The sequence below is a fragment of the Maylandia zebra genome, linkage group LG6 (genome assembly GCF_041146795.1).
Source record: "Maylandia zebra isolate NMK-2024a linkage group LG6, Mzebra_GT3a, whole genome shotgun sequence".
Taxonomy (NCBI): domain Eukaryota; kingdom Metazoa; phylum Chordata; class Actinopteri; order Cichliformes; family Cichlidae; genus Maylandia; species Maylandia zebra.
This window is the reverse complement of record NC_135172.1, coordinates 5,489,325-5,517,111: the sequence shown is the minus strand read 5'-3', so window position 1 is coordinate 5,517,111 and position 27,787 is coordinate 5,489,325. Positions and strand designations below refer to the sequence as shown.

Here is a 27,787-nt window from a genome sequence, read left to right as displayed (position 1 = left end):
CCCAGCTCAGGGGATTCAAGTGCCTTCTGCTGAATTGCTGACCTCCTTTGGCAGCCAAAACAGACAAAAAGTGTCAACAATAAGAGTTTAATAACCCATCTCAGCAGGACTCCTCAATCAACCTGAAGTGAATGTCCTCAGCTCTGTATGTGAACAGAAACTCCTCAGAGGCTTCAGGAACAAGATCGAGCCCGCACTATTTCGAGATGGGATGAGGGATGTCATTTTGCTGCTTTCAGCTCAGCATGGATATAGATATAAAGCAGGAGAACACCTGCACTGTGTGATCACACTCCTCAGCAGTGACTAACATTCAGTCACACTGGAAGCATTTTAACACGAATGTTCCAGGTGTGACACTATAACACATGCATTTCAACTAAAATGTATTTTTGAAAGGAAACAGAGGTTAAATGCTATTGGCAACAATACTCAGCTAGGCTGTGACATTAAGGCTACGTTCACACTGCAGGTCTTAATGCTCAATTCCAATTTTTTGATCGAATCCGATTTTTTTTTGTCTGCTTGTTCACACTACAAATAAAATGTGACAGCAAACGCGCTCTAGTGTGAACCCTCAAAGCGGCCGCATGCGCAAAAGAAGACGTCACACACAACGCGCTCTGTTTAGACCCAGTTTCCCAATTTTGCTTTAAGTTATAAAGTTATTTTGTTATTTACATATGGCCAAATAACTACTATACTACTACTATCCTTATAGCTGTTTTAGAGAGGAGCAGTGCGTCTACACTGGATAGCCAGGAAGCCTTCACGATGTCTCCTCGGGCGCTTCTCCTGCGCTGATAATTGCCGTCTGTCTTGTGTCAGTGACGTAAAAGACGGACTCAATGCGACATGGCCATTCAAACAGCAGTCGCTGTATGTATCGGATTCAGTACCACATACGAAAGTGACCCAGGTCGGATTTGAAAATATCGGATTTGTGCCGTTCACACTGCGATACCATGAATGGGTCAATATGGGTCAAAAAAGTCAGATTGATGCGCTTTCGCCTGCAGTGTGAACGTAGCCTTAAACAATGCTCACTTCGTACAAAAATGATCACCGACGTCATTACAGTCACTGGATATTCTCTTTTTCAGGCCACCCTCAGAAAACTCAGCCCAATCTATGTGGTGCCTACAATCATGCCAAATTTAATAATATAGTGAATAAAATATTGTGTTAACAATAAAACCTTTACCTTTGTGCCTCGGTATATTAGCTGATATTTTCAAAGATAAGTGTTTCAAGTTAAAGTTAAAATAAATTGGGTATATTCAGTCTTGATATTGGCAGAATGTCCCCCACTGTATCTCTATCTCTCTTCTTGTGCAGTTCTTCTGTTCTGTGTGTTACACAACACAGCTAGCAAATACTGTTATACCTAGTGGATAACGTTACATTAATCTTGTGCAGCATCACCATCTCTCCATCCTATGACTCTTGGTATTTACAGTCCTGTCAGCGCACAGCCTTCATTGGTAGTCATATCAATCTCTGGTTTTGAGGTTGATTATCACTGGCCTGGGTCTGAATGCCTCTTTAGTCAATCTACTCACCACTCAAAATGTCGAAGTGAAACTTATAAAGTTTGTTAACAATAACCATGGAGAAGCTAACCCTGGCCATCAGCGACATACCAATACAGCATCCCAACAATGATAAAGATGCTTTGGTAACCTAGCAACAATAAAAGACAGATGCTCTTTTTGAAAAACTGCTCTCTGTGGTCACAGACCCTTTGCTTGTCTATTAGAAATTAATCAATACTGCCATACAGAGGAATAAACCATGTAACTATGACTTTAGCAGTACAGCCCAATCCTAGATTAGAGTATATGACTGTGAGTTAAGAATTTGTGTGGTTCAGAATTTGGGTGTAAACATTTGCTTTCCATTTTACAGAGAGGTAGAGATAAACAAAAGCAATACTGGTGGCTTCTACAAATCACGCACACTGTAAGTGCCGCCTTGTCCTACGGCCCTACAAGGCGGTAGGACAAACTACGAGCACACTTCCTTCTGCATCTTCAACGTGATTAAGACAATTTTGTTGAGTTTCCTACCTACTTTCTTGAACCATTTTGTTCATTACTACTATTACTACTTAGAGCTTTCATCTAAAAGGCAAAGTGTCCAAAAAATTATTTTTTTAAGCAGCGTCACGTCACGTGACTTGTTACGTACAGCACAAGTGCCAAGCCGCACATGTGTATTTGTTTGGGAAGCAGCCAGCCGCCGTGCCGCCCGGGTATTGGAGGAAATGAGTGTGCTGACTAGAGAAACATCAACTGAGCGTGACCGAAGGTTACCGAAGAGAAAACAGATGATGGTTCCAATGCCGGAGATTGTCGAACGGAAGAGCCATAGAAGTTCCGTAGTGTGAAGGTATTTCGGCTATTTCAAGTCTGACAAAAAACAGAGTAGCGTGCACTGTAAATGTGCCGAAAGCAAGTCTGGAAATACAATAAAGCGGTGCAGCTCAATCTGACTGGAAGCGCTAATTCGTCATTCGGCTTTTGTCAGACTAAAGTAACTGTTAAAACTGTTTGAAAAGCTCAGCTATACAACAAGGAGAGATTGAGAATTTCCTTTTAGTTCTCAGTTTATTTGATATTGACAAAAGTTAGTCAGTTTTGTCTGTTCTTCTGTAAAACAAACTAAGATTTATTTTTAGAATTAATATTTTGTTTCTAAGTGGAATTGACAGTTTAGTCTGTTTCGTTTGTTCTATTTTGAAACTTAAACGCTTTAGCGGCTGCCTTTTGTGTAGTTTGCAATATTTGCCTTTATTTATCTGAAAAAGTCTCATGTTCCTTAAGTACATCTACCCTGTTGAACTTATTATGGGAAATAAATATTTAAATCAAAACAAGCTGCTGAGTATTTCACATTTTACTTGTGAGCAACGGCACATTTAAATCTTACAAATATAGTTATTTGGCTTATATCGTGATAGATATCGTTATTGCCTGAAATGAAAAAAAACATATTGTGATATGAAAAAATCTTATATCGCCCAGCTCTAGCACAAATTAGAGCCAATATGTTCCTCCTCTGCTTTGACTCTTCATAAAGTGTGAGCTGCTCTGCTGCTTTTAGCAGTCTGAGCCTGTTTCTCTCATTGGTAAAGAAAATTATAACTTAGCTTAAGCCAGCTTCTTGTCCCAGTCTCACTGATGTAGTCTGCTTTTTAAAAGCTCTGGGAAACTACTGGGCCAAATATTAAAACTATTATTAACACCAGTCTCACTTCTGGAATTGTGCCTGCTTACTTTAAACAAGCTGTGATGCAACCTCTCATTATACAAAACAAATTTGGATCCTTCTGTTGTCTCTAGTTTTAGGCCTTAGTGTTTTTTCTGGCTCTTAAATCAGAATAATACTGATATGTTCTTACCTTCTATTTATTGTTTTATTAATTAAACCGTGTGGTGTTTTCTGCCTTATATAGCACTCTGTAAAACTATTGTGTTAAAAAATTTACCTTTAAATAAAATTGGATTGAATAAACTGGAAGTGAAGGGAGATGCAGAAATTGTAGTGACTCCAATCATTTGTCATATCTGTATTTTTACGGTAACATTTTTTAAGACAATAGTGCATTTCCAGCTTTTGGGGAATGGTCTGGGTTTAGCCCTTTCCTGTTTCAACATAACAATGTCCCCAAAGGCAAGCCCACAAAGAGCAGTTTTTCTCACTTTGCTGTATAAAGAGCGTATAGTTCGACCCCAGCAAGCACCTCTGGGATCGAATGAAAATGCAACCTTTGACTAGTATCTGTTCTTTAACTCGCACATTAAGGAAATATCTAGTATTGCATTGTGTTCTTTCATTTGTGCAATATTGCTAAAATTACAAACATCCTAAAAAACTAATCCATGTGACTTCTTCACATTAGCAGGCTGTTCTAAAGCCCCCAGAATACTGACAGGGTCTAGAAACAGATTACATAATACCTTCTCTTCACCGACTCCCTATTTAATCCACAATTGAATTTGAAATCCATAAAAACATATAAAGTCATAAATGATGATGAACCATCATATCTTTAAGATGTCTTGGTATCATATGATCCCAATGGAGCATGTTGCTCCCAGACTGCAGGCTTACATGTAATTCTCACATTTTCCAAAAGTTAGAAAAATAAAAATGCACCTAGTTGTTGCCCTGATTTTTCAGGCTGCTAAGACACAGACACAAAGTAAATTTTGGTATCACTGTTGTCCTTTTCAAAAGTCTATTTATACTTCTCTAAACTAAACCACAACTCTGAAGTTTTCACACTAAAAAAAAAAGCAAGATCTCTGTTTTAGGGGTCCTAGTGTGGCCAATAGACATATACACTGCTGAAACCTAACAATTATATGAGTAAACCATTTGTGGATTTTAGTGCCCCATTTAACAGCAAAATAAACAACATGTGCTTTGGTTCCTCAATATGTAAGTATCTGACTTCTTTACCAGACGCCCACAGCAACTTTGAAAACAGCTCTTTAACCACCGTCCTGAACACACAAAACTCAGGTTATGTTCCCAGTTCAAAACTGTTCAACCTCTACTCATCAATGCAAATTTGCAATTTGGTCTGATCACTGACAATGAAACACCTTACAGGTTTCAAATGGCACGTTTGGCATACTGCTGTGAGAAGAGCAGCCTGGTCCTTAAAACTTATAAAAACCAATGAACTGATCGAAGACTGGGAATAGGAACAGGAAGTATAGCCCACCTGCCCCTTCACATATGTGGCAAAGTAGTAGAGACTGAAGTTCCTTGGATTTAACTTGCCCAAACCTTTGACTTGGACATTCAAAACCCAAAGCCTGGTCAAAAAATTCCAAAGACTATTTTTCCTAAAATATCTGAAACAAGCACAGCTCTCTGAAAAACTTCGGCTAGCATTCAATAGAACCACGACTGACAGTATCCTTACAAACTGGATCACGCTGTGATACAGAGTCTGCACAGCTGCTAAGCTGAAGCCTCTACACAGTGTAATGAAGACTGCAAAGCATGTGATGGGGTTGGAACTCCCAAAGCCAGAAGACATTTACATCAACCATCTGTGGAAGAAGGCTGAAAGCATCATGTCAGTCACTTCACACACCCTCTATTTGATCTTTTGCCACCAGGCAAACGATGCAGATCAATAATATCCCATACAAACAAACTGAGGAACAGCTTTTTCCTGACCAGCTGTGGCCTTCGCCAACCCCCAATACACTACAATAACTTGCACTGCCAAGAACTTTAAGGACTATCCTTATATACCCTATATATACACACACACACACACACATATATATATATATATTCATCTTAATCTGGAGTAATAATCTATTATTATTATTCATTTATTATTGTTTTTTCCAATAGGATAGGCTCTCTTTTGCGGGATGCCAGTCTATATTAAATTTACTTGCATAACCACAATAAAGTTTACTCTGTTCTATTCTATGAAAGCAGTTAAAGGTCTGCCTGTGCATTTGTACTGTAGTATATTTCTAAAAGTCTCCCTAAAAGGAGTTTTTCCTGGCTATTATTCGGCTGTTATGACAGCATTCAATTGTCACTCATGTCTGTAGTGTTTTCACTTTGAGTAATACACTCCACAGCTAAACCCTAAATATTTGGAAACACACGCCGTAAAGTCTTCTTCTTTGAGAGATTACAGCTTGTCAAAAGGAAGTTATCTACATTATCTTCTGTTCCATTTTAAATATGATGTAGCACGCCACGCCGCAGTCAGTCTGTAAAAGGAGCTGTCTCCAGAGCCTCCAGCAGGAGCTTTCAATTCACAGACAAGTTTATGGAACAAGGGAAAACCGCTAACAGTCCGTCTATCAATTTATGTAAAGACTTTGAAAAATGATCGACTTTGTGTTAAAAATCGTTTTCCGATGAGTTTCGGACACCCGTAAAGTCCAGCAAGGCCCAGTTAGCAAGCCTAGATTAACGGCTAAGTTTTTAGCAATAAAAGCAACCTTGTATTTATGTTTGCTTTGCTTAAGCTGACGTTAGCCGTGAGGGTGACATGGAGTTCCGTGGCAAGACAAGAATGACCAACAAAACAAAGAAGAAGTTAAGCTAGTGTGCTAAAAACATTAGTAGAGAACAAATAAGCAAGCTACCGAGGATTAACGGCGTGCTATATGCCAAAATATGCGCCTCGATGCAGCCGTTAATTTGGGGGGGGGGGGGGGGGCTAGCTTAGTTGCGGCTAGCTTAGACTAACATTTTATAGACTTGGCCAAAACACACATAAGAAATACACATGTTCCTCTTCGTGTCAGCACTATTAACCATGGGCGTGTTGTGGAGAAGCAGGCCCATTCAGAACTGTGAATGTGGCCGTCTGCAAAACAATGGGTGGCAGCGGAGAGGACAGCTAGCAGACTGACCTGACAAACACATCAAACAAAGTCAGCCTGCTCGCTAGCTGCACTAGCTAACTTCCAAACCCGAGCAACGCGCTTTTTAACAACATCGACATCTTTCAAAATATCTTATGTACTCCCTGTCCAACAGATTTGAAGTATTTTAACACAAGGCTGTAATGTCATGCAGAAATCCGACTGAATTAATTAGATATTTGAAGCTAGAGTTTTGTGAGCAGTGTTTGACGGGCCCAAAACTGACTGCCAATGTGAAAGAGAAAATGGCATTTGTATTTATACCAAAGCAATGCTGTCTCACATGAAAATACTACTGCAAAATAAGCTGCTGAAATGTCATTGTTTCCAGTGTCTTATGGCTGGATGTAAAGGACAGCTAACCAAGAAAGCACACAAAGTTACATTTAGTTAGCCAACAAGCTAACATGCTTCCATCAAGCTTCAGTGGACAGCGATGCTAACACCAAGCAGCTAGTTCAGCTTTACGTAAATGACACGATTTGTTTACTTACTTTCATTTAAAACCTCCACCAGCTCGGCGCAGTTTTCACACATTGTTCATGAAGAGGCAAACTAAGTACACCAACTCAAACCATTGCACTGGAAACAGTTTTTGGCTGGCAGTTAGTTGTTTTGAGGATAAAAGGGCCCACTGGAAGGAGTAATTGGTGAAGGTTATTCCACTAAATAAAACCAGGAGGAGCAGTGAAGTGCAGAACGGGATTTGCATCCAAACGAATTTGATGTACACCAAAAATAAAGAGGCTCTGTAAGGAAGAGATCGAGTCAGTCTCCAATCTGTGCGATACTTCAGAGCGCAGGCAGAGCAGCCATGTTGGAAAAGGAGGGGGGGGGGGGGGGGCGACACAGCATGGAGACCGTTCGGGACTTTACGTCCTCTCTCCACCGCCAGTTCGTTTTTCTTCGGCTGTCTCGCGATAACTTTCAAATGAGGTAATATTCACAACCTCTAATCACAATCTCAAGGGCAAATGGAGTGAAAACAGCATGTTTCCACAAAATATGAATAGTTGGCCCCTCTTTTTAGACAAACACGCTTTGTGTTTCTATATTGTTATAATTTAGGGAAAATATTTATTAAAATGTTAAGATAAGATAAGATAAGATAAGATAAGACTTTATTGATCCCACAACGGGGAAATTTTTGCATCACCTCAGCTCAAGTACAAGTTCCTCTGTTTAAAAATTCAAATACCTTTTAATTCATTAGTTAGTTCATAGTTCATTTGGTTACTTTAGTTGAATTGAATTATTAATGTATTCAGTTCAAAGAGCAGAACATCACACTGTTCGAGCAGTGTCTACATGTGCTCTGTGCATTTATTCTACTACATTTGTGCATACTACTGTATACGTATTGTCTGATATTACAGGTTTTTCTGCGCTGACATTTAATTGTATGTTTATGAAATCACCTTAAAAACCTGGGCAACCCTCTTTATCCTTGTTTTTGACAGAAAAGCATGTTTATTGTTGTTTTCTTTGTAATGACATTAAATGGATCCGAAATATTATAAATGATTAATGTAATCATTAATCATCAATCATTCATGACTTGTAATGGAATATATATGTATATACAGGTTTACAAAGAACCATTTTCATGATGTATGGTTTCGAGACAGTGGTACCAACAAAAAGACAGGAGGCCGAGTTGGAGGTGGTCGAGTTGTGTGGCTGTGGCTACAATGTAGCTTGTCATCCCCAGTGTGTGAATGTGTGTGTGAATGGGTGGATGACTGGATGTGTAAAGTGCTTTGGGGTCCTTAGGGACTAGTAAAGCACTATACAAATACAGGCCATTTACCATTTACCATCCGACTAGGTAAGGCTGAAATGGTTTCAGCATGTGCAGAACTGGGATAGTGGATATTTTGGGGAAAAGATAGTAAATACAGAGCTGTCAGATAGGTGGAAAAGGGGAGGGAGGACCTCATATGTCTTTGCTGGGTTGGTGTGACAGAAGAGGATTATAGGGATAAGCTGAGATGGAAGGAGATTTTAGTTGGTCTCAGCTGTGTCCACCCCAAAAGGAAGCAGCTGGAAAAAGGAAGGCGATAATCTTGCTAACCCAAACCTTGATACTTTTGCAGTACAACTTTTATAGCAGAACCTATTATGCTCATCTCCAGCAATATATTTGTATGTGTGACCCTACTATAGTAGCTTTGCATTGATTAACAGCTAAAAAAATAATCCTTATTTATATTGTACTGGGCCTTGGGGCAGCTGTTTTCTTCCTTCCACCTCCGTTTAATCCAACTTTCCTCTGATTGGTTGACAATCCAAACACCTGCTACAGCCAGAGATGTACATTTTAGATGAACATATAAGGATTTCCCCCTGTATACAAATCCAAAAGTAGAAGAAAAAACAACCTGAAACAGAGAACTTGTTTTTTAAAAAAAGATCTTGGGTGAGCAAGGCTATGTGGCCGGAATGCAGTAGGCCTGGGTTTGAGTCTGACCCGTGGCCCTTTAATACATGTCTCCCCCCTCTCTCTCCCCAATTTCCTGTCTATCATCACTGTCTCTGCCAATAAAAAATCTTTTAAAAAAAGTACAAACTTGTACATAGGCTGACCAAACTATTTAACATGAATATTAGAGCAGCACTTAGCAAACACATCTGATCTCATTGGAAAGTCTTTTATACCTACACTGATATGGAGTGAGTAATGCACCAAGAACAAAAAAATGCTACATCGTTTGATGAAAATGATCAACCTACAAAGTGCTGCTTCAAAGACACCTACAAAATCAAAGTGAAAAAGTATGTGGGTAGCTGGTCCATTTTGCAGAAATTTCATTGCAGCAACTCAAAGTAATGCTCTGCAGTTTGTATGCCTGCCATGACAACATTGGAGAATGCACCTATCTGCTCCCCGAGGAGCTCCTGGACAGTCTTATGATGCCACCAGGCTGCACCTCATGTGTGGATGGAAACATAACATTCCACGTGTTGTATAAAATGTAGATCAGGCGTGTGTGGGGCCCAGTCATGCTAGGATGCCAGAGTTGACTCAGTGTTGTTTTTTTTTGTTTTTTTTGCCTGTCCCGTTTGGCTCTTTTGCCATCAGAATTGTTGTCTAAAGGCAAAGAAAGATGCCCAACGGATTTACTTTACCAAATTGACCATCCCAGCCTTGCCATAATGGTCCATTTGATTCACCTTTTACTGTTCATTTTATTTTCACTTACTGAATACGGGACAGACTTGACTGGGGGAATGAGGGGGAGAAAGAAAGAGGGAAAGAGAAACAGCTGAGAAGAGGGACGGGGAAGAAGGGCAAAAGACAAAAACCAACAGAACGGGCAGAAAAAAAAAATGCATATATCAATCACCTGGGTCACCTGCTGAGAAAGAAAAAAGAAAGCAAGCAGAAGAGAACAAGAGTAATAGAATAAACAACATCACAATGATATATGGGAATATGACAGTAAATACTAAATATTAAACATTATTGTGCAGCACATAAGATCAACAGAACACAGTGTGCTTTGAGGTAGGAGCCAAAAAGGGTGTGATCACCCGTGAGTTGACTCAGTGTTGCTCCTGCAACGAAAGCAACTCATTAACCCCCTCTGCTACCTAACTGACCAGATCAATATTTAAAAAAAAAAATGAATCTAGTTAATTTGATGCTATACTCAATTAAAAAGTGGTCATTTTTTGCGCAGGGTATATCACAGAAATCAAGTATAATTTATCCATTTTAAAATGTATAACAAAACTTGTTATTACTCCTTCTGTAGTATCAAAGAAGTGCTATATTTGGATAAATGTGCAAGTTGATTTAGTTCAACATCTCCAATGTTTCATATATGCGTGCTGCAAATAACTGACTGGGGCACCACAGTGGCTTTTTAAGTGTAGTGATTATTCACTTAAAAACTGCATCTCATCTGACCTATCAGTAGCACCTGAAGCTTATCTATTTTAGGTCCTTAAGGTTAGGCTTACAGAAAGAAGAGAATCATACAGAATGTTTTGTAAAAATAGCCAACTTTATATTTTCAGAGTACTAAGACAGCTTTACAAACAGGATGATATGCACGCACTCATCCAAAAGCAGAGGAACCGAAGCCCTGAATTTATCAGAAAGCCAAAACAAAAGAAAAGAAACAAAACAACCACACTCAAAAACCAAAACAACAAACACAGGAAGCAAAGGAGTACAAATGGACCCCTTGAACATCACATTCGTTCTGCACAGTGCACATGGCACTTGTGAAACTGGAGCAATCTGTCACATAACCATTGCAAGTGTTTCAACATTATATATATATTACATATTAACAAGTGGGAAGGAAGTTGAAATAAGCATGTAGTAGGTTAAAAAATAACCATTACTTCTTACAACTTCATGCAGGTTTAAATGAATGCATGGCCAAACAAAGCTTTGACAGCAAGAAGGTAACAAAAGATGGCATGTTACATAAACAATGTATATAAAAGAAGCTGGTGGTGGGGAGGAATCTGTGCCAGAATTGGGGGTAGTAATAAGGGGCGATTCTCATTTACATATTGACAGAATTTGGTCGACATACAACCGAGTGCCGGGTCCCCCTCTCCAATTCTCTTCAACACACACTTGCACACAACCACACTTGGAAGGAAAACAACAGGAAATGTCTTTGCTCCCTGTTGAACTTTCTCCCTTCAGAGTTGGTCCGTAGGGGCTATGGTCACTTTAGTCGCACATCTCCTCTGGCAACTCATGGGGGTTGAGGATGCCGGGCACAGACATCTGGAGCTTGTGTTTTTCTTCCTGGGCTTGGCGCAGAGCTGTCTCTCTCTCCTCCAGGAAGAGGTCTGACGTGTCCTCACCAGCAAACTCCTGCAAGACCACACAAGTGGACGGTTTGGAAATTTGGATTCATTTGGGTGTGTTGTGCTCCTTAAACCACACAGTTTCAACACCAGTGCTTTTAAATTCAACTCTTCTACTCTTAAATTCTATTCTTCTACTAAGAAGCAGGTGTCTGCAGTGTTTTCATTGATGAATAATATCTTTATGCTCATGTAAATTTGAGCACAAAGGTTGGCATACTTTGGATCCAAGCTAAGAATCATTGCTCATTGACTTTTGTGTTGGCAAAGTCAATTTCTAGCTGACAAGTTTTTTTGGCCATTTTCTCACCTTGATCTGCACAAGGAAGTCCCTTAGGTGCTCCTTAAAGGCTGGGATATCCTGATTGAGGCTGAATAGACCCGTCACAAACACCTTCACCTGGGCACTGTAGATAAAACATTCAATGAGCCTCAAGTCTGGAAAGTACAACTTGTAAAACTGTGGTCAAAAATAACATCTGTTGTAATTCTGCAACAGTTTAATTTTTTGGCCTCATATTCAAGAAAAAAAGCACCTTTCAAAACACTCAAGGACACTTTACAGAACAAATAAGACAAGCATAAAAACAGGAAATGAACACAATAATAAAACAAAGCAACTAAAAGTCCTGCCCCCCACGGTAATACAATGAAATGAAGGAACAGAAAGAAGAAGAGAAGAGGAGGATCTGAGGCACCGGGATGGGATGGAGATCTGTACCATGTCAGAGAGTTATGGTGGGGGGAGAGAGAATGAATAGCCTTAAATGTGTGGAGGAGTATTTTGAAATTAATACGGAGTTGAACCGGGAAGCAGTGAAGCTGCTTCAGGATAGGTGTGATGGTGAGTAGAGGGAGTCCTAGTAATAATACGGGCAGCAGAGTTCAAAGCAAGGTTCAGCTGACTTACTCTTGGAGGTGGGGGAAGGCTGTCTTGAGCAGGTTGGCGATGTACTCCTGGACATGTCCCTGATTGTTGGCTGGGCTTGCAGCACTCAGAGCAACACTAACTTTCCCCTCTTCCACCAGGTTAAACATATACGCCAAGATGGTGGCATGCATCGTTAATCCTAGAGAAAGGGCAGAACAACACGATGGTTATTTAGTTACTGGCTGGTCTTATAAAAAAACTGGCTCCTGACTACACTGAAAATGGAGTGCTGCATCATTATTGTATTTATATAAAGGTCAAACTGAGAAGCCTTTATAATTGTGTGATGATACATTCATAATCTCTTTACCTGCAGTGTGAGATGTATCCGTGACCACAGAAAAGATGTGCTGCAGAATGTCACAGAAGTACGTCTGGTAGAAGCTCTGCGCTGCTGCTTCCTCTGCAGAAACATTCTGCAGGAGAGTATATAGGATCTGCAAGCCTGCAAAAGAGGATGCGACATCCTTTAGATCAGCAGAGATTTGAGAAGAATCTGCACTACATACACGTAAGGTCAGTTTCAAATTTTGCATATTACTTGATATTGTATTGTGTGGTATATTACTTTTATTTTGAACTGTTGTGCTCCATATTTCTATTCCAGCACTGCACTAGAATAAAAACACTAACTGTGCATCATATCTTCAGCTGTTCAATATTTTTATCCCATCCTTACTTATCTTATACGTAGTCTCACTTCATTTGTTGAAAAAGTTTAGATTCTCTCTCTTTTAAGCATTTTTATACCTATTGGCTGCCTCTTGTTAAACCCCCCCCCCCCAAAAAAACCCCCCAAAAAAACTAAACTAAACAGGAACAGCTTGTGAACAGTTTATGGCTCATATGATCAGTCTCAGAGCTGATCACATTAGGGATACCCGATCTCAACAACATCACATCGAATCAAAAGCAGAAAAAAAGCATCTCCCTCTGTGTTGTCTGAACAATCTAACAGGGTTAGTGCTTTCAGACCTGTGTCAGCCACATTTCTCATCGTATGCTTAAAAGCCCAGATGATGGAGTCCAGGATCAGTTTGAACTGAGCTGGGGCAATAGATAGGAAGGCTGGGAAGCACTGGGAGGTGGCAGCCTGAAGGAGGTAGAAGAAATGGGTTCTGTGTTCTGGAAATTCTTCAAAGTCCTACAGGCATAAATGGAAAACAAGGAGTTAAGAAGGGTTATAAACTGTTCAACTTTAAATTTTTATTCTATTCTATCAGATACAGTTAAATCAACTCAGTTAAACCTTGTTTATCATGTTCAGAGTGCACTCGAAGACAGCGTCAAAGATCATGGGAATTTCTCCGGTGATATGGACTCCCAACTTGTTCACAATGGTTGCCATGGTGCTGAGGACCTCAGGCTCCCGGGCAGCTGGAACATTCCTCTGGTAGTCTATGAGCACAGCTTCCAGCAGGGGAGGCACAAAGTTCTCTGCCACCTGAACCAAAGGAACGGCAGCAATTATGATGGGTGTTTCACACCCTCATATTTTATTAATCCTTTATTTATCCAGGTAAAAAATCTCATTGAGATTAAAAATCTCATTTCCAAGAGAGACCTGGCATCATGGCAACAAAAGTCACATACCACATAGGTATATAACATTTAAAACAAATACAATATCCCATACAAACATGTGTAAAATATACAATAACAGATCAAATTAAAAGTACATTAAAAACAATCACACTGAGTAAAAGAGCTGTTCTCTCGTTCCTTTAAGACAGATATTAAAAGATTTTGAATAACTCTTTAGTATAACACACCATTAACTACTGGAGCCTTAAAAATATAATTAGAAGGTGAAAACTGACAACTCCTTTTACAATAATTTACTACATTTACAGACATTTGACTTTAACCATGACAGATTTTAGTTAAGCGTTTCATTAACACAATTTTAACATTATTAATTTGCACTCTAGCTTCAAAATAATAATAGTGCCCATTTTCCAGAGACAGTGAAGGTTTGAAAGAACATGCTTTGGTCATACTTAGGGTTATAGCAGGGAAAAAAATCTAATTTAAGCTTCTCATTGTTTCTGAGGGGAAAAGAAACCCATGCTTACATGCAAAGCAGTTATTACAATTTTCAGTTTGTTACCTGCAGCATTTATTTCTTCATTGCTAAATAAATGCAGGAGGGGTTTTATATGAATTACTGCTCGAAACAGAAGTCTCCATAAACACAGATTTGAATCTGTTTCATTAGAGAACAGACTAGAGGAAACAAAACAAGGCCAGGCTCACCATCTGAGGGTCATTGGAGCGACTGACCCAGCCAGAGATTAATTTTAGCGTCTCTCTCTTTACGGTCCTCATACTCCTAATCAGAGGCTGCTTAGTCACCATCTCACCTGTACAAACGAGAAAAACCAACAAGTTTAAGTGGCTGACGTCTCCAATGAGCACATACTGAGGATGAATAAACTTTCAAGGGTTTCATCAAAAAAAACTTGGCAGTAAGTTTTTGCACATTATTTTTTTGGTCAAAATTATTACTGTGATTTACTGGTTATATTGTCACAACAGTGATGCTGTGTGCTTGAATTCCCATTTCTTTACTACTGTAGGTTTTATGTGGTAAGCAGTCTAACAGTACTTTATTGATAAGGCTCAAACATTAGTCTGGTTAATAAATTGAGGGAGAGCCCATAAACTTACCATTGCTTTGGACGGCTGAGGAAATGTTTTCACTTAGACATTTGTAGACGTTGAGCATGTCCAGGTAGATGCGTCCTAGCTGGACAACAAAGGGATGGCCAACAGCTTTGCAGGCTCTGACGTTTGTCTTGAGGATGCTGCCCAGCTGACGCACCGTCTCTGCATCCTTCAGGATATCCACATTCTGTAGCACAAGTCCATGTTAAAGATTAAGCACACACTAACAAAACAGAAGTGGGCTGCAGGCTGCCTTATTGACAATGTAACAGCACTGGCACATTACATGGTTTCTCACCTTAGTGGCTTGCTGGATGATGCTGTCCCACACCTGATTAGGCAGCAGCATGTATTTCTCTATCAGAAGCTCTTGAACAGCCTGGTCTGTCTGAGCTCCAATCATGTAGCCCACTGCCTCATAAAATGTATGAACCTGCAGGAATGGGACTGGGCTTAATTCTAACATAGACCTTTGTCAACATGTAGGTTTGGAACTTAGCAAACGAAAAGTTCTACTGCAAAACACAATTTCCATCCCGTGAAAGTCTGACAGACGCACTTAAACCTATTTAACAGCAGAACTATAACAAAACCACGTGAATAAGTCCAGACACTGGGCAGGGCTCACCTGCTGAGGCTGCAGGTCACAAATGATGGTGTTGATGTTGTTCAGAATCTCATCTATAAAGGGCATCACCTCTCCCACCTGAACCTGCACAAAATGACGGCGGCACTTTTGGGCTATCTTGATGAAAGTATCACATGCCATGTCCTGAACGCCATCATGTGTCTCTGTGCGAGGAAAAAGAGAATAAGCCGAACAAAATCACAATAAGCCTTATTCATTGACAGCAGCCAATGAGATTTAGTGTAACAATGCTTTGCATCGTTTCAACATTCTCCTAACACCAAGCATCAGAAAAACACAAAAATTCAGCACAAAATATCTCACCATGCATAAACTCAAACAGCTTGTTGACGACCGTCTTGAGGAACTTCCAGTGGGCTCGCAGGAAGCGAGGATACTGACCCACGATATACATGATGTTTGATGCTATTATGGCCTTGTTGTCTTTGCCTCTTTTCTGCTCACACAAGCCAAGCAGGTCCTGCGATTGTAACACACCTAATCAATTTATATTGTTTGGTGTTACAGAGACTGACAAAATCTAAACATATTTTTCAGCCATACTGATGCCATACTGTGTTAATGACATGTGCTACAACAATGTATGTTTCACCTTGATGACAGTCACAAGGAACCTCTTTTCATCCTCCTCATGCATCGCTCCGCTGATGGAACCAATGGCCCAGCACAGCATGTTCAGGTTTCTCCACGACCACTCGGTGCCATTCACCTGGTTGTGAAGCTTCTCTGTCATGATGCGTTCAGTATCAGCATAGTCCAGATGAGTCAGATACACTGTGCACAAAGAGAGAGTTACTTAATACAAAGTGCCAATATAACCAGTAAGTGCTGCTGACCACACCATTTTAATAACAAGATGCCAGATCTTTTAATAAACCCATTTTTGGTTTTCATAAATTTAAAGAAAAAAAATTAATCCTCTTTGAGACCCCACAGGAGCAGCATACATTACTGAAGCATAAAATTACAACTGAAAGGTCTTAAATGTTGAATAACAGCCTGGTACATACAGGACGTAACTTGACAGTGAGAAAAACCCCTGAAAACTGCACAATTAAAATATTTTATAAATATAAATAAGTAATATTATAAATATAATATTTTATAGTTAGTCACAAAGACCGTTAACAACTTACCAAGAGTCTCTCTCATGTTCTTGTAAAGGTTGATTGCATCTGTGTCCTTCATAAACTCCCTGACCACTTCGCCCTGATCGTTCTCCACCACGAGCACTTCCTCTGGTTTGGCCATACGGCTCACCATCAGTAGACGCACCTGAAAGAAGACAGGGATATAGAGAGTCAGTTAGACACATCAGTTTTGTAAGAACAGTGTAAAAAATGCAATTATTTTGTTTTAGATGTTTGCAAGCATTTTATGCCATTTAAAAAAAAAACATGACCAATAAATAATCATAACAATATGATTGTAATGCTGTTCAATATAATCATAAGTTGCATTTGGGACAAGAGTGTGACCTCTTAATCCACTGACATTTTGAGGATACAATCTCTGTGTGTGCGTGCGTAATAGCAGCCCAACCTGGGAGAGCACAGGTAGGTAAAGGTGTCTGCGTGGTGGGACATCAGAGAGCAGTGGAGTGCTGGAAGTGGAGAAGGGACTCTCTCTGTAGAGTTCAGCTGCCAGGTGGTTCCAGTATTCCAAACAGATCTTAAAGATCTCCGTCTCCTCCACTTCTGACACCAGCAGCATGTAGTGCAGCGCCTGCAGACAGGACAAAGTGTGGTGAGGCTGGACAACTTTAAATGTTTCAAGTCAACTGATGAAACAAAGGGATGTATGTCATTATTCAAACTTCTATTCTTTTTTTAAAGTGGGGGTTATTATGTCATGACTCTTCTGGTCAGTCACAGACTAGTTAAATTATCCTGTTGTAGGTAAAATGTGGTGGTCATCCACAATTACATAACAATGGGTTCTCCAACATCAGACGAAAATAAAGAACCAGCCAGTCAAGAATCACAGCTCTCACAGATGAGAAGCTCAAAAGAAGCTGAAAGAAGAAAATCAGCTGTCAAAGAAAAGATTCTGGCATCTTCATGGACTCACTGGAAAAAGTCTGACTGAAACAAAACACTTTACAGTGGTTTTATAAATGTTGATTTCTTGTGTGTAAAAGTAAGTGATAAGGATTCCATTTCTTGGAATCAACATAATCTCAGGTGCATTTATGAAGATGTTTCCTATCCTTAAAATCTTTGTGCTTCAGAACAGATATAGGACAACTAGGTCTTCTCAGGTCAGTTATTCGTTCAGTATGGATGTACTCAGTGCTTTAGTACTGACATTTGCAAGACAGAAAACTTTTATAACACGATCAGATGCAATACACTTCTTTATAGTGAGCTTTTTAAAGTCAAAAGATCTCAGGATATTCCTCACTTTCTTTAACCAAATGTGGGACATAGTATGCCCTGAATTTGTTGGTTTCAAGCATAATCAAGTAGTCTTCATTGGCTGTCCTATAAATATAGTATGAAGATAATATAATGGTACAGTTTGTAATTTAAATAATCTCCCTTTTACTTTTTAAGCAACTTCCTGATTTCCTGGTCCACTTGTCCTTAGCGTTTTATATTTCATAAAACAAACAGATAAGTTATGTTTACATAATCAAAATTAATGAGCCTTTTTATGGTTAAATTGCAGTACAGATTACTGATATTTCCTATGCTACTCTCATTCTTCACAGTTCCCAGAACAATTAACTATCTATACTTATTTAAGTGGAAAAGAGAAAGGTCGACCATCCCAGTGTAATTGCTTCAAAATGTATACCATTGCAAAAGTGTAATAAGTAGGGATGGGTACCGGTATCGGCACCGGTTCTGACATAAACGGTAGTAACCAGACCAAAAAGCAGCGCACATTTCGGTGCTTTATTTTCCTGAGCTGTGATGCACTTTAGATTCTAGCCAATCAGTTTACGTTTCCGAGGATAGTAGGCGGGCCCAGGTACGTACGTTCTTTTAGAGCAGAGCTACAGATTAAAATGCCCAAAGCGAAGCGGTCAAAAGTCTGGCTGTACTTCACAGCAAAATATGGAAACTCAGCAGCAACAAGTGCTTTAAGCTGATACTGTGATACTGTCAAAGGAAGTAACACCTCGAATCCGATGAAACACCTGGCGACGCATAATGTTTTTTTTTTTTTAAAGCCGAAAAATGCGGCGTATTTGACAGCTTGCTGCGAGACCTCACACCGAGCGAATCTACTGCGGGTGTGGTGCCTGTTATCGGACCCAGAGTTAGCAACATCCCCAAAAACACGAAGAGGAGAGTCCTGGCCCCTAGCCCTGCCAGTGTAGCAGAAATGATGAGGATGATGATGCAGCAGCAGCCGTTCTTCTCTGCGTGAGTAGCTTAATGTTGCACGTGTATAATTTACGTTGAGTAGGCTAACCACGTTATTACATTAATGCATGTAAGGTGAACTAGCAAACATCATCATAGCTACATGCAGCTGTCCTCTTGTTTGATGGCAGATACTCCCTTCACCCTGGCCAAAAAGGCTAAAATGACCAAAGAAAAAGTGGAAAACAGTTAAACATGAAAGGTTTAGGACAAAGTTTGTGTTTTTTTCCATTGTTTAAGCACTGCTTCCAGCCAAGAGTGATACCATAAATCCCCCATAGCTGCAGAAAAGGCTAACATTGTTATCTTTTTACAAAAAAAAAAAAAAAAAAACAGCTGAACATGAGAGGTTTTTGGACCAATTTTGTGTTCTCCATTCTTTAAGCACCGGTTTGAGCACCGGCACCGTTTCAAAAGTACCGGTTTGGCACCGGTATCGGATAAAACCTAAACGATACCCATCCCTAGTAATAAGGACAAAATGCATGAGGAGAAAAAGAAAATCTGGCAGTCACCTGATACAGAAAGGGATGCTAATATAGACAAAATGACTGTAAGCCACAACATGAGAGTTCAGGGTCCACATGAAAAAAGAAACAAACAAACAAACAAAAAGAAAAACAGTGAAAATGTTCTCGTTTGTGTTGCTGTGTTGTCCGCCTACCTCCATGAGTGTCTCGCGTAGGTTGGGCCTTTTCTCAATGAGCTGGCCATGTTCTTTGAGGAAAGTGCAGAGGAACAAGCTCAGATTCTGAATAAAGTTTTGTTCGTCATCCTTCCCATTGGCGTACGCCACTCTGATGTTTGTGTTTAAAGGCAGCATCTGGCCAAACAGCAAAAAAAAAAAAAGAGAGAGAGAGAGAGATTACTGCAAAGCCTTATAATTATTAATTCATCTTCAAAGCTTTCATTGAATCCATTTGGGGTTTTGTTTGTGGACATTGCATTTGCTGTAATCAAGTTTTATCTTATACTCAACTATGAGACCACTCAAGATTCAACTTTAATCTAAAACTAGAATATAAACCACAAAGTTATACCAGAAACACTGCCTGTTAAGGAATACTGGGTGATAACGTTTAGTATAGTTTCATTTAAGGAATGTTTTAATGAATATCATGTAAAGTAAGGACCAGGTTTACTTATAACTTTAGAAATGTAAAATTTTCTGGTAACTAAAGAAACCCTGATCTTATATGCATTACATTTTATAATCTTCTGTTCAGATAATTTGTCAGGCCACAGCTACGCAGAAAACTTCTCCATCTCATGCACTAGCATCATTTTGTTCTTAGATAGTCAGAGTGGAGCCTGAAGTACTAAAGTACATAGAAAAGTACTTAGTACAGAGACTCTGGAGAGAATAAACGATGACTTATCAAGTAAGAGTTTAAATGTTTGATAAAGTACAGTTGACCTATTGATAGACACTGATGTACAACATAAAATGGGCTACAACGAAACAGTTCTACAGTACAAATAAAGCCTATGACCTGACTTGCTATAGCACCATATGTCAGTCTGCTCAATGTTACAGACGACATAATATTCTTGTGTGTGAAACACAGCTGTGATTATTACATGATTCATTCAGAAAAGCCTGATCTCATGCAATGGTCTCAGAAAGGATTAAACTCTTCACTTTAGCCTAAGGCACTCTGTACAAGCACATTCACAATACACAGCACAGTGAAAGTAGTTGGTTTTAAGGTGACTAAAAACTCTGTATTTTAATTTGTGAACAGAAAGTACTAAACTATCCACTGCTTCCTCTCATGCTTTGTGTATTTGGGCAGTTTTTGAAACTTATCTGCTGTTGTAAACAGAGCAACTCAGCAAAACTGTTGAATTCACACATACACACACTGAAAAACATTTATGCCCATTTCTGAATGGACTAAGGAAAATTTCTTACTTAATCTACATTTATTTTGGGTCTTTCTTTTACTGAGAGACTGACAGCCTGTGCTGCCTGTTGAGCTTTTGTGGAGGTGGAAGGTTGGAGATTTGTGTGTAATAACTCAAACGGTATTTGTAAGCACGTTGTAACACTGAGTGCAATTAATGCAAGAGGCACTCAATACTAATTGGGTCTGAGTGCATACCTGTTTGAGCTGGGACATGGTGAGGGTAAAGAGGTTGACAAACTGCTCCTCATACTGGTTCACGCTCACACCAGCGATCTCAGTCAGACATTTCAGAGTCACATTGCGAAACATGGGTACGTTCAAGAACTGAAAAAGAAAACACAGCAGGTCAGTGCTGACATGTCTATTTTTCTTGCTCCTATAATTTGTGATGAAGGAATGCATTTCTTACATGCATACAAGTTAGCTGGTTAACAGCCTTGACTCAACAACTATGATAGTGACAGACTCACATTTAGTCAGCTCAGGGCTCACAAAAATCGCTAGCCCCGGGACGTCGGGCTAGCGAGTTTTGTGAGCCCTGCAGCTGTAACCAGTTCAGATCAATTTGACGATTTTATGATCATTATCTAGCACCAACTGCTTTATATGCATGTAATAAATGACTGATTCCTGACCAAACCAATGACACAACGAGTTCTGGATTAATGGCGATATTTCCACAATATTGTTATGCATCTTTAGGATGAACCACCATAGCTCAGACGGTGGGATCCCTTTGAACTGATAAAGTTGTCAAAATTTAAGGTTAAAACCTTTTCGAAGTTTCTACTTGTAATTGATTCCATGTGCAAATCTGAGCATTTGTTCTTAGACACTTTGCGTGACAACATTAATTTAACTGGCCTTACCATGCCATGTCAGTGTTTTTCAGTATAACCAGACTCACAGACATACTGTATCACGCTGTATTAGAGCTAATTATTTCAAGTTTTATTTAATGAAAGAGTATCATCTGGTTTACCTTGTAGACCAACGTGCTGATGAGTTTCGTCTCAAAGATGTAACCTAAAGGAATCCAATTCAAAAAGCGGAGTAAAGTCTCCAGGGTAGCGTGGACCAGTGGGGCATTTTGGGAATTTTCCTATGGAGAAGAATTATACACATCAAATTGAGGTATTGAGACTTGCACAAAATGTTTTGAAAACAACTGCGAAAAAAAATTGTTTGTCTTACCATTACAAACTGGCACAGCTGGAATATTTGGGAGAACTCATTGCACATGCTGACAGGGAAAAGAGAGCGGAGTGTAAGTACTCATCATCTGGATTTTTTTTTTTTGTTTTTTTTTTTTAAAGCTCTCACCCTTTTCCCCCAAGTCTAGCGGAGTCTACCGTGGCACCCAATGAGCCAAATGACCAACAATCTGGCTTTGCGTTGACCAGATTAACAAATGGTAGTAAATTTTACATACTGCTGCTAAAACCAATTAAAGTGGAGTCTCACTCAGGATGTCAGAGTTCACAATCTTCCCAGCCTTCTTCTGGGATAATTGCTACATTTTGTTAACAAAAGGTGCAATCTTACATCTACACAGCTTTTTGGGGGAATCATCAGTATACAAATGCATACAAATTACAATATAACCTGCAGGTTTTGGAATGCAGTATGACTGATCGAAATATGCAATGGAAACGCGAGAATGCACAACATCAAAAAAAATATGATATCTCTAACTGTGCCTGATTGGACTGAAAATAAAAGACTCAAAATCAACAATGAACCAATATTTCTCCTTCTTTCAGTATTCAGTACTCAAATGTAAGACCTGACGTCCACTATTTGCTCGACATAAGTTATACAGTATATCAGATCAGTTACCTGTCTTTGAGATGCTTGGCCTTCACCTGGGTCATCTGGCCACTGGAGAAGTCAAACACCTCTTCACTGAGCAGTTTGAGGATGATCATGTTGTTCTGACAGAGGCTCTCACTGGTCCGACTTGCACCCACAATATCACTTATAAAAGTGGGCCAGTGTTTGGGCCATTCCTGCTTCAGGATCTAAAAGTCCAGAAATAGAGCTCATCATCAGCATCATTGCTTTATGTCAAACAATAATAATGTACACTATATCAAACATTAAATGCCTATTTACCTGTACAAGGATCATGTTGAGTTTTGAAATGTATACCCCCTCTTTCTGCAAATAAACATAAAAAAGGTTACATGTTATGTTAGCTGTTAACTATTAGCAACTACCCAATAGCCACATTAGCCATTTTTAATCAGTCACATAACAGCTAGCAGACTATGGTTAGAAAAAAGATTAATAAATGGTGCAGGGCTGACTGGGTCATGGATAGAATATTGAGCAGTAACAGACTGGATTACGGACACATGGGAAACTAGATGGGTTGCTGGCTGTGCAGAGCAGCAGGGGAACAGTAGCTGAACAGTGGAGAGAATGTGACAAACTACTCTGAGCAAATTTTGGAGGTGAAGTGAAGAGCTGCAGAGTGAGGCAGGACAGAGTGAACACTGGATGAGCAAGAGGTTGCAGATCCGGTGAAGAGAAGGCAGATGTGTACAAGATGATATACTTTTCTGCTTTTGGAATAATTTATCCATGTGTTAATTATGCATTTCTTATTTTGTTGTTGCCAGCCATAACTTCAGTTTTGAAGTGCAACCAATCAGTGAGTGATTGGTTCAATCTGCTTCACAGTGAACACTCTTGGTTTTTTATCGTTTTTATATTAGCATAAATACATTATTATTTGTAGTTTTTCTATAATCCTCTTTGTCTTCAATGATTAAAAAAATATATCTTGATATGTTAGGTATTCTGCAGTTGTACCCTTTATCTATTGATATGTTTTAAAATATATTTTAACTTCAGTCTATAATGAAATCTAAATCATTTGTAAAATTAATACATCAAGTTTTTCAAGAAATGATGTCTTTGCCATTACTTCTGTTGTTGCACAATGTGGTCAAACTTCCCTGTGGTATCAAAAATTGTGTCAAGTATTCTCCTGAACATCAGAACAGAGTTTGAAATTCTAATATCGGGACAACCCTATTACAATGACACGAGTATGTTTAAGTGCACCATATCACACAGGACACCTTACCTCCATGTTCGCAGGATCAGAAGAAGTCTTGATAATCAGTCCAACAACATACTTCTTGATTCCTGAAAACACAGACATGTGTTGTTCAGAGAAAACTGATTACACCTTTCAGACAAATAACATATCTGAGGAAGAAAACACACAGATATCCTGATTAATGTCATTAGGGTGATTTTTACCTTCACACTGATTTCTTGGAAGAATCTTCCAGCGTGTTTTGATGACTGTCTCCAGAATCTGAAGAGCATAATACTATTTGGGAGGGGAAAAAAGAAAAAAGAAAAGAAAAGATGAGTTAGAGCTCTGAAAAAGACTCAATCCTTTCATCACGATTTACAAGCAAAAACAAGAGCTAACCTCAGGAGAGTCTTTGCACTGTCATGTCTCCACGGTGACCCCATGTGGACAGCTTTGTGCAGCCCAAAATTGATGACCCATGGTCTTTAGACATTGATATTACTGGGGCTGTCAACGAATATTCTAAATTCAATTATGTAATGGAATTCACAAAGTAATTAGACATTTAATTGTGCAAATTATTTGACTGTGGAAGGAGAACCCAGCAATGGCTGTGAAGGTGCAGCTCTGGCTGCGGCAGAGTTTAGATACACAGCTACTGGTGCGAGTGAGAAGTGACCTAATGTAATTAGTAAACGTAAGTGGATAAATATCAGCTACCAAAGATAAACACTATTAAGTCATAATATGCTTAATAGAAAAACCTTTAGCTTAAATGAATCTTTCAAGATATTTATATGGGTGTATTAACATAGTTATCAGTAACAGGCTAAGGCCTAATTTAGACTTTTTCGGTGCATCCTACAACATAACCTACATAAGTGGCCAATTGTGCATGGTATAATATGTGTTAATTATCATATGGTTATATCCTGCTGTTTTATATATGGTGCTAGTAGATAAAAACAAAAAGCTGGGATTTCCCCCCTCATCATTTTAAAGTCCTTATTGATGCTTTGATTATTAATCCATATATTGAGATGATGACTGCTCTCTCATTGATAAACTCAAAAACTGCAGTGAAGAAGTTCAAAGGAATTCACATGATGAATCAAAGGTACTGAACAGGCCTTTCACAATAGCTGTGGGCTGCAACTTGTAGTTACATCTTTAGGGAGATGCATTTCAGGTTACACTGTAAAGTTTAAGAGATATTTGTGCTCATGACAGACTTCCCACTTAAGCTTTAATCCCCAGTTAGTTTAGATGTAGTAGTTTGTTTTTAAAATACACAAAGTTAACTCAAACTTGGTTTTACCTTTAATTTTTTGAAAAGCACCATGTGGTAATGACTGCAGAGAATTCACAAGCTAATTCTGCAGCAGTGACTTTACACCCACAGTCTTCAGGGAAATTTCTGATTTTGGTCAACTGATTGCAAAACAGTGGAACCTTAAATTTGCTGACTGATTTGGCTATTGAGAAAAGCTTCAGGCAGCACTGGTCCCTGATGGTTTGATTATGTCCTGTTATTTGTTCAAAAAGATCATTGCTGTTCAGCACATTGAATGCTTATTCTATATAACTTATAACTAATCATTTTATTCGGTTATTTTGTAATGTGCATTTATGTAACTTTCTGTTTAAATACATATACCAGAATATGTCTCTCACTGTACTACTTTGCCTTTTTCTGAGTGTGCAATATTCAAATAGTTGGAAAGTGTGTCTCTCTCTTTTTTCTTTTAAAGCAATAATCATACATGACCTTTGGTCAGTGTTGACAGGTAAAAAACTAATTGTAGACTTCAGCCACATATTTAGTCACTGTTCTTACACAAAATATATACAAGTGTGGAATTGGCATTGTTATAATAATTGAACTGTTATAAATGGACACATTAACCTTCAACACTTGCACCTCTCAAGCCCTACGAGTTAAGCATTTAACTCTCTTGCAACAGCAGCTGTGTGTACCTTAGACCAAAGACAAATAAGTGTGCATACTAAGCACAGTCTCAGAGCCATTATATACACAAATGGAGACAGTAGCAATGCCAAAAGAAGCCCAAAACAAACATTCTGACAGCACTGACAACTGAAGATAGCATCACAAGAGTCTTTAAATCCGTGATCTAGTAAAAAAAAGGCACAGCATGTAAGGCTGTCAAAAACTACTTATTTAAAGATAGTGACGCATGACCCATTGACTGTACAAGATATCCAGTAAACACTAGGTCAATCATAATGATTTCTCACACCTCACCTCCCTGAAAGCCTAAGCCTTATGTGGATAAAGCAATAAGCTTCAGCTCACATTAATACACTGGTCTTCAACAGTGTAATAATGTAGCTCGTCTAAGGCCCTAGCATTCCTTAATACATGCTTGTTATGCTCACACCTTAGTTTTCATGTTCTGAGAGAACTCCAGGATGGTGTCGACTCTCGTCCAAGCATCAGGGTGGTCCTTCAAGTTTGTGAGCACTTCCTGGGCTACTCGTTGCTAGAAAAGAGCAACATAGTAGCAGTGGGTTTAGAGCAACTTAAAGTATACTTCAATTTAACATACATGTATTTGCTACAAGACAAGCTCCCAAACCCATTAGGGACTTGAAAGTAGCACTGCTTTGACTGAAGGTGAAACACATAAAACACACCTGGGATCCAATGTCATGATACATGGAGTTGACAACATTGTCCAACAGATTTATGTCCAATTTCTGGCTGAAGTCCAGCAGCTGTCTGGCTGGGTGATCTGCCAACATTGTCATTTCTGCTGGCATAGAGATTCTGACAGGGGAAACGAAGCAACAGAAACCTTAACCCCAACTTTTCTTTGGGGGAAAAGTAACAAAAGAACTACCAAACACAAAAGAACCGCATCTGTGATTAAAATTTGCAGTACAAGTGCTAAAAACTAAGCCTTTTAGTGTTGAAAATTTACACTGTAAATACTAACACATACTAGATAAGTGGAACGTAAAAAAAATGGAATCGACAACCGATATTCTGGAGAAATAAATAAGTCAGAAACAGGTTATTCCGGTTTTGCCAGCCCCTCGTGGTAAAGTTATGACAGTCACTGAAACAAACCATAAACTGGCGAAACACGAAACAGCGCCGCCAACCCGCAAATACAGCATTCAACACACGTCCACTCAGATCCGTTTGCCACTATTGGGCGCAATTAAAGGTACCAGTTTACCAAGTACAATAACTTGTAAGACGTCTGAGTTCTATAACCGGTCATCATTACCAATGGTGGTTAGTTTCAAAACCGATACACCCTGACGTTAGTCTTAATAAGTTAATGGTGATCAGACGCGACTTACCTGATAGTTGGTGTCCGCTCGTCGAAAACTACTGATGGTTTTAATAATGTGAAACCGCTAAATACGATACAAACTAATTCGCAGCTTTATCTCATGGCACACGTTTACGTTACGCTGCCCTTAAAAGTCGTTAGCCAAAAGCTAATAGTAGCTTTCCTCGATTACACCAACAGTCGTAATTTAAAAATGCTGTCAAGCTGGATATTCATCGATTTTTTTTAGCGATATATTAAAGAATATCCGACGTTTCTTGTCTTTAGCCACTCTGAAACATAATTGGTAGGCTACCAGTTACATCCGACCAGGCTAATAGCAACTTAGCGTGCTAATGGAAAAGTCAATGATTTAGGTCCGCTGGCTAATGTAACATCAAGCTAAGCTAACACCAGAGTTTCACGTAGTCAGACTTGGAGTCGTATTCCGGGTCACAAAGTAAAAATAATCTCGTTTTATTTCTGGTTCTGTTCGCACACACTGTTGGGAAGCAAAGATGTTTAAGTGCGTGCAAGTGTGCTCTTCCTCTAAGCTCACGCTTCCAACCACGGACCGGTTAAAACCGGTTGAGACCGGGATATTCATTCTCGGTGTTTCGACCCGCCGAGCGCCGCGTAAAATT

General features: G+C 39.3%; 2 protein-coding genes across 3 annotated transcripts in view; both read right to left on the bottom strand.

Moving 5' to 3' along the window:
- Window positions 1-7,251, bottom strand: part of usp34 (ubiquitin specific peptidase 34) — a 53,588-nt gene extending 46,337 nt beyond the window's left edge. For both annotated transcript variants that reach the window (XM_004562183.4, XM_004562184.4), the window contains exon 1: window positions 6,914-7,251. In XM_004562183.4, the coding sequence (XP_004562240.3) occupies window positions 6,914-6,956 (43 nt within the window). In that variant the 5' untranslated portion in view covers window positions 6,957-7,251. The remainder of the gene's footprint in view (window positions 1-6,913) is intronic.
- Window positions 7,252-10,408: 3,157 nt separating this feature from the next.
- On the bottom strand, window positions 10,409-27,775 carry xpo1a (exportin 1 (CRM1 homolog, yeast) a). The gene is made up of 25 exons (XM_004562185.3): window positions 27,172-27,775; window positions 26,497-26,629; window positions 26,241-26,342; window positions 24,060-24,132; window positions 23,881-23,942; window positions 22,902-22,946; window positions 22,626-22,807; window positions 21,981-22,029; window positions 21,769-21,888; window positions 20,982-21,110; window positions 19,541-19,699; window positions 17,045-17,227; window positions 16,639-16,777; window positions 16,095-16,276; window positions 15,806-15,962; window positions 15,482-15,645; window positions 15,152-15,286; window positions 14,857-15,040; window positions 14,443-14,549; window positions 13,436-13,630; window positions 13,162-13,330; window positions 12,497-12,631; window positions 12,166-12,325; window positions 11,566-11,662; window positions 10,409-11,262 (listed from the first exon to the last, which is right to left on the bottom strand). Exons 2-25 carry the CDS (start codon window positions 26,620-26,622, stop codon window positions 11,116-11,118), a joined length of 3,201 nt encoding a protein of 1,066 aa, XP_004562242.1. The 5' UTR covers window positions 26,623-26,629; window positions 27,172-27,775; the 3' UTR covers window positions 10,409-11,115.
- Window positions 27,776-27,787: the final 12 nt, after the last annotated feature.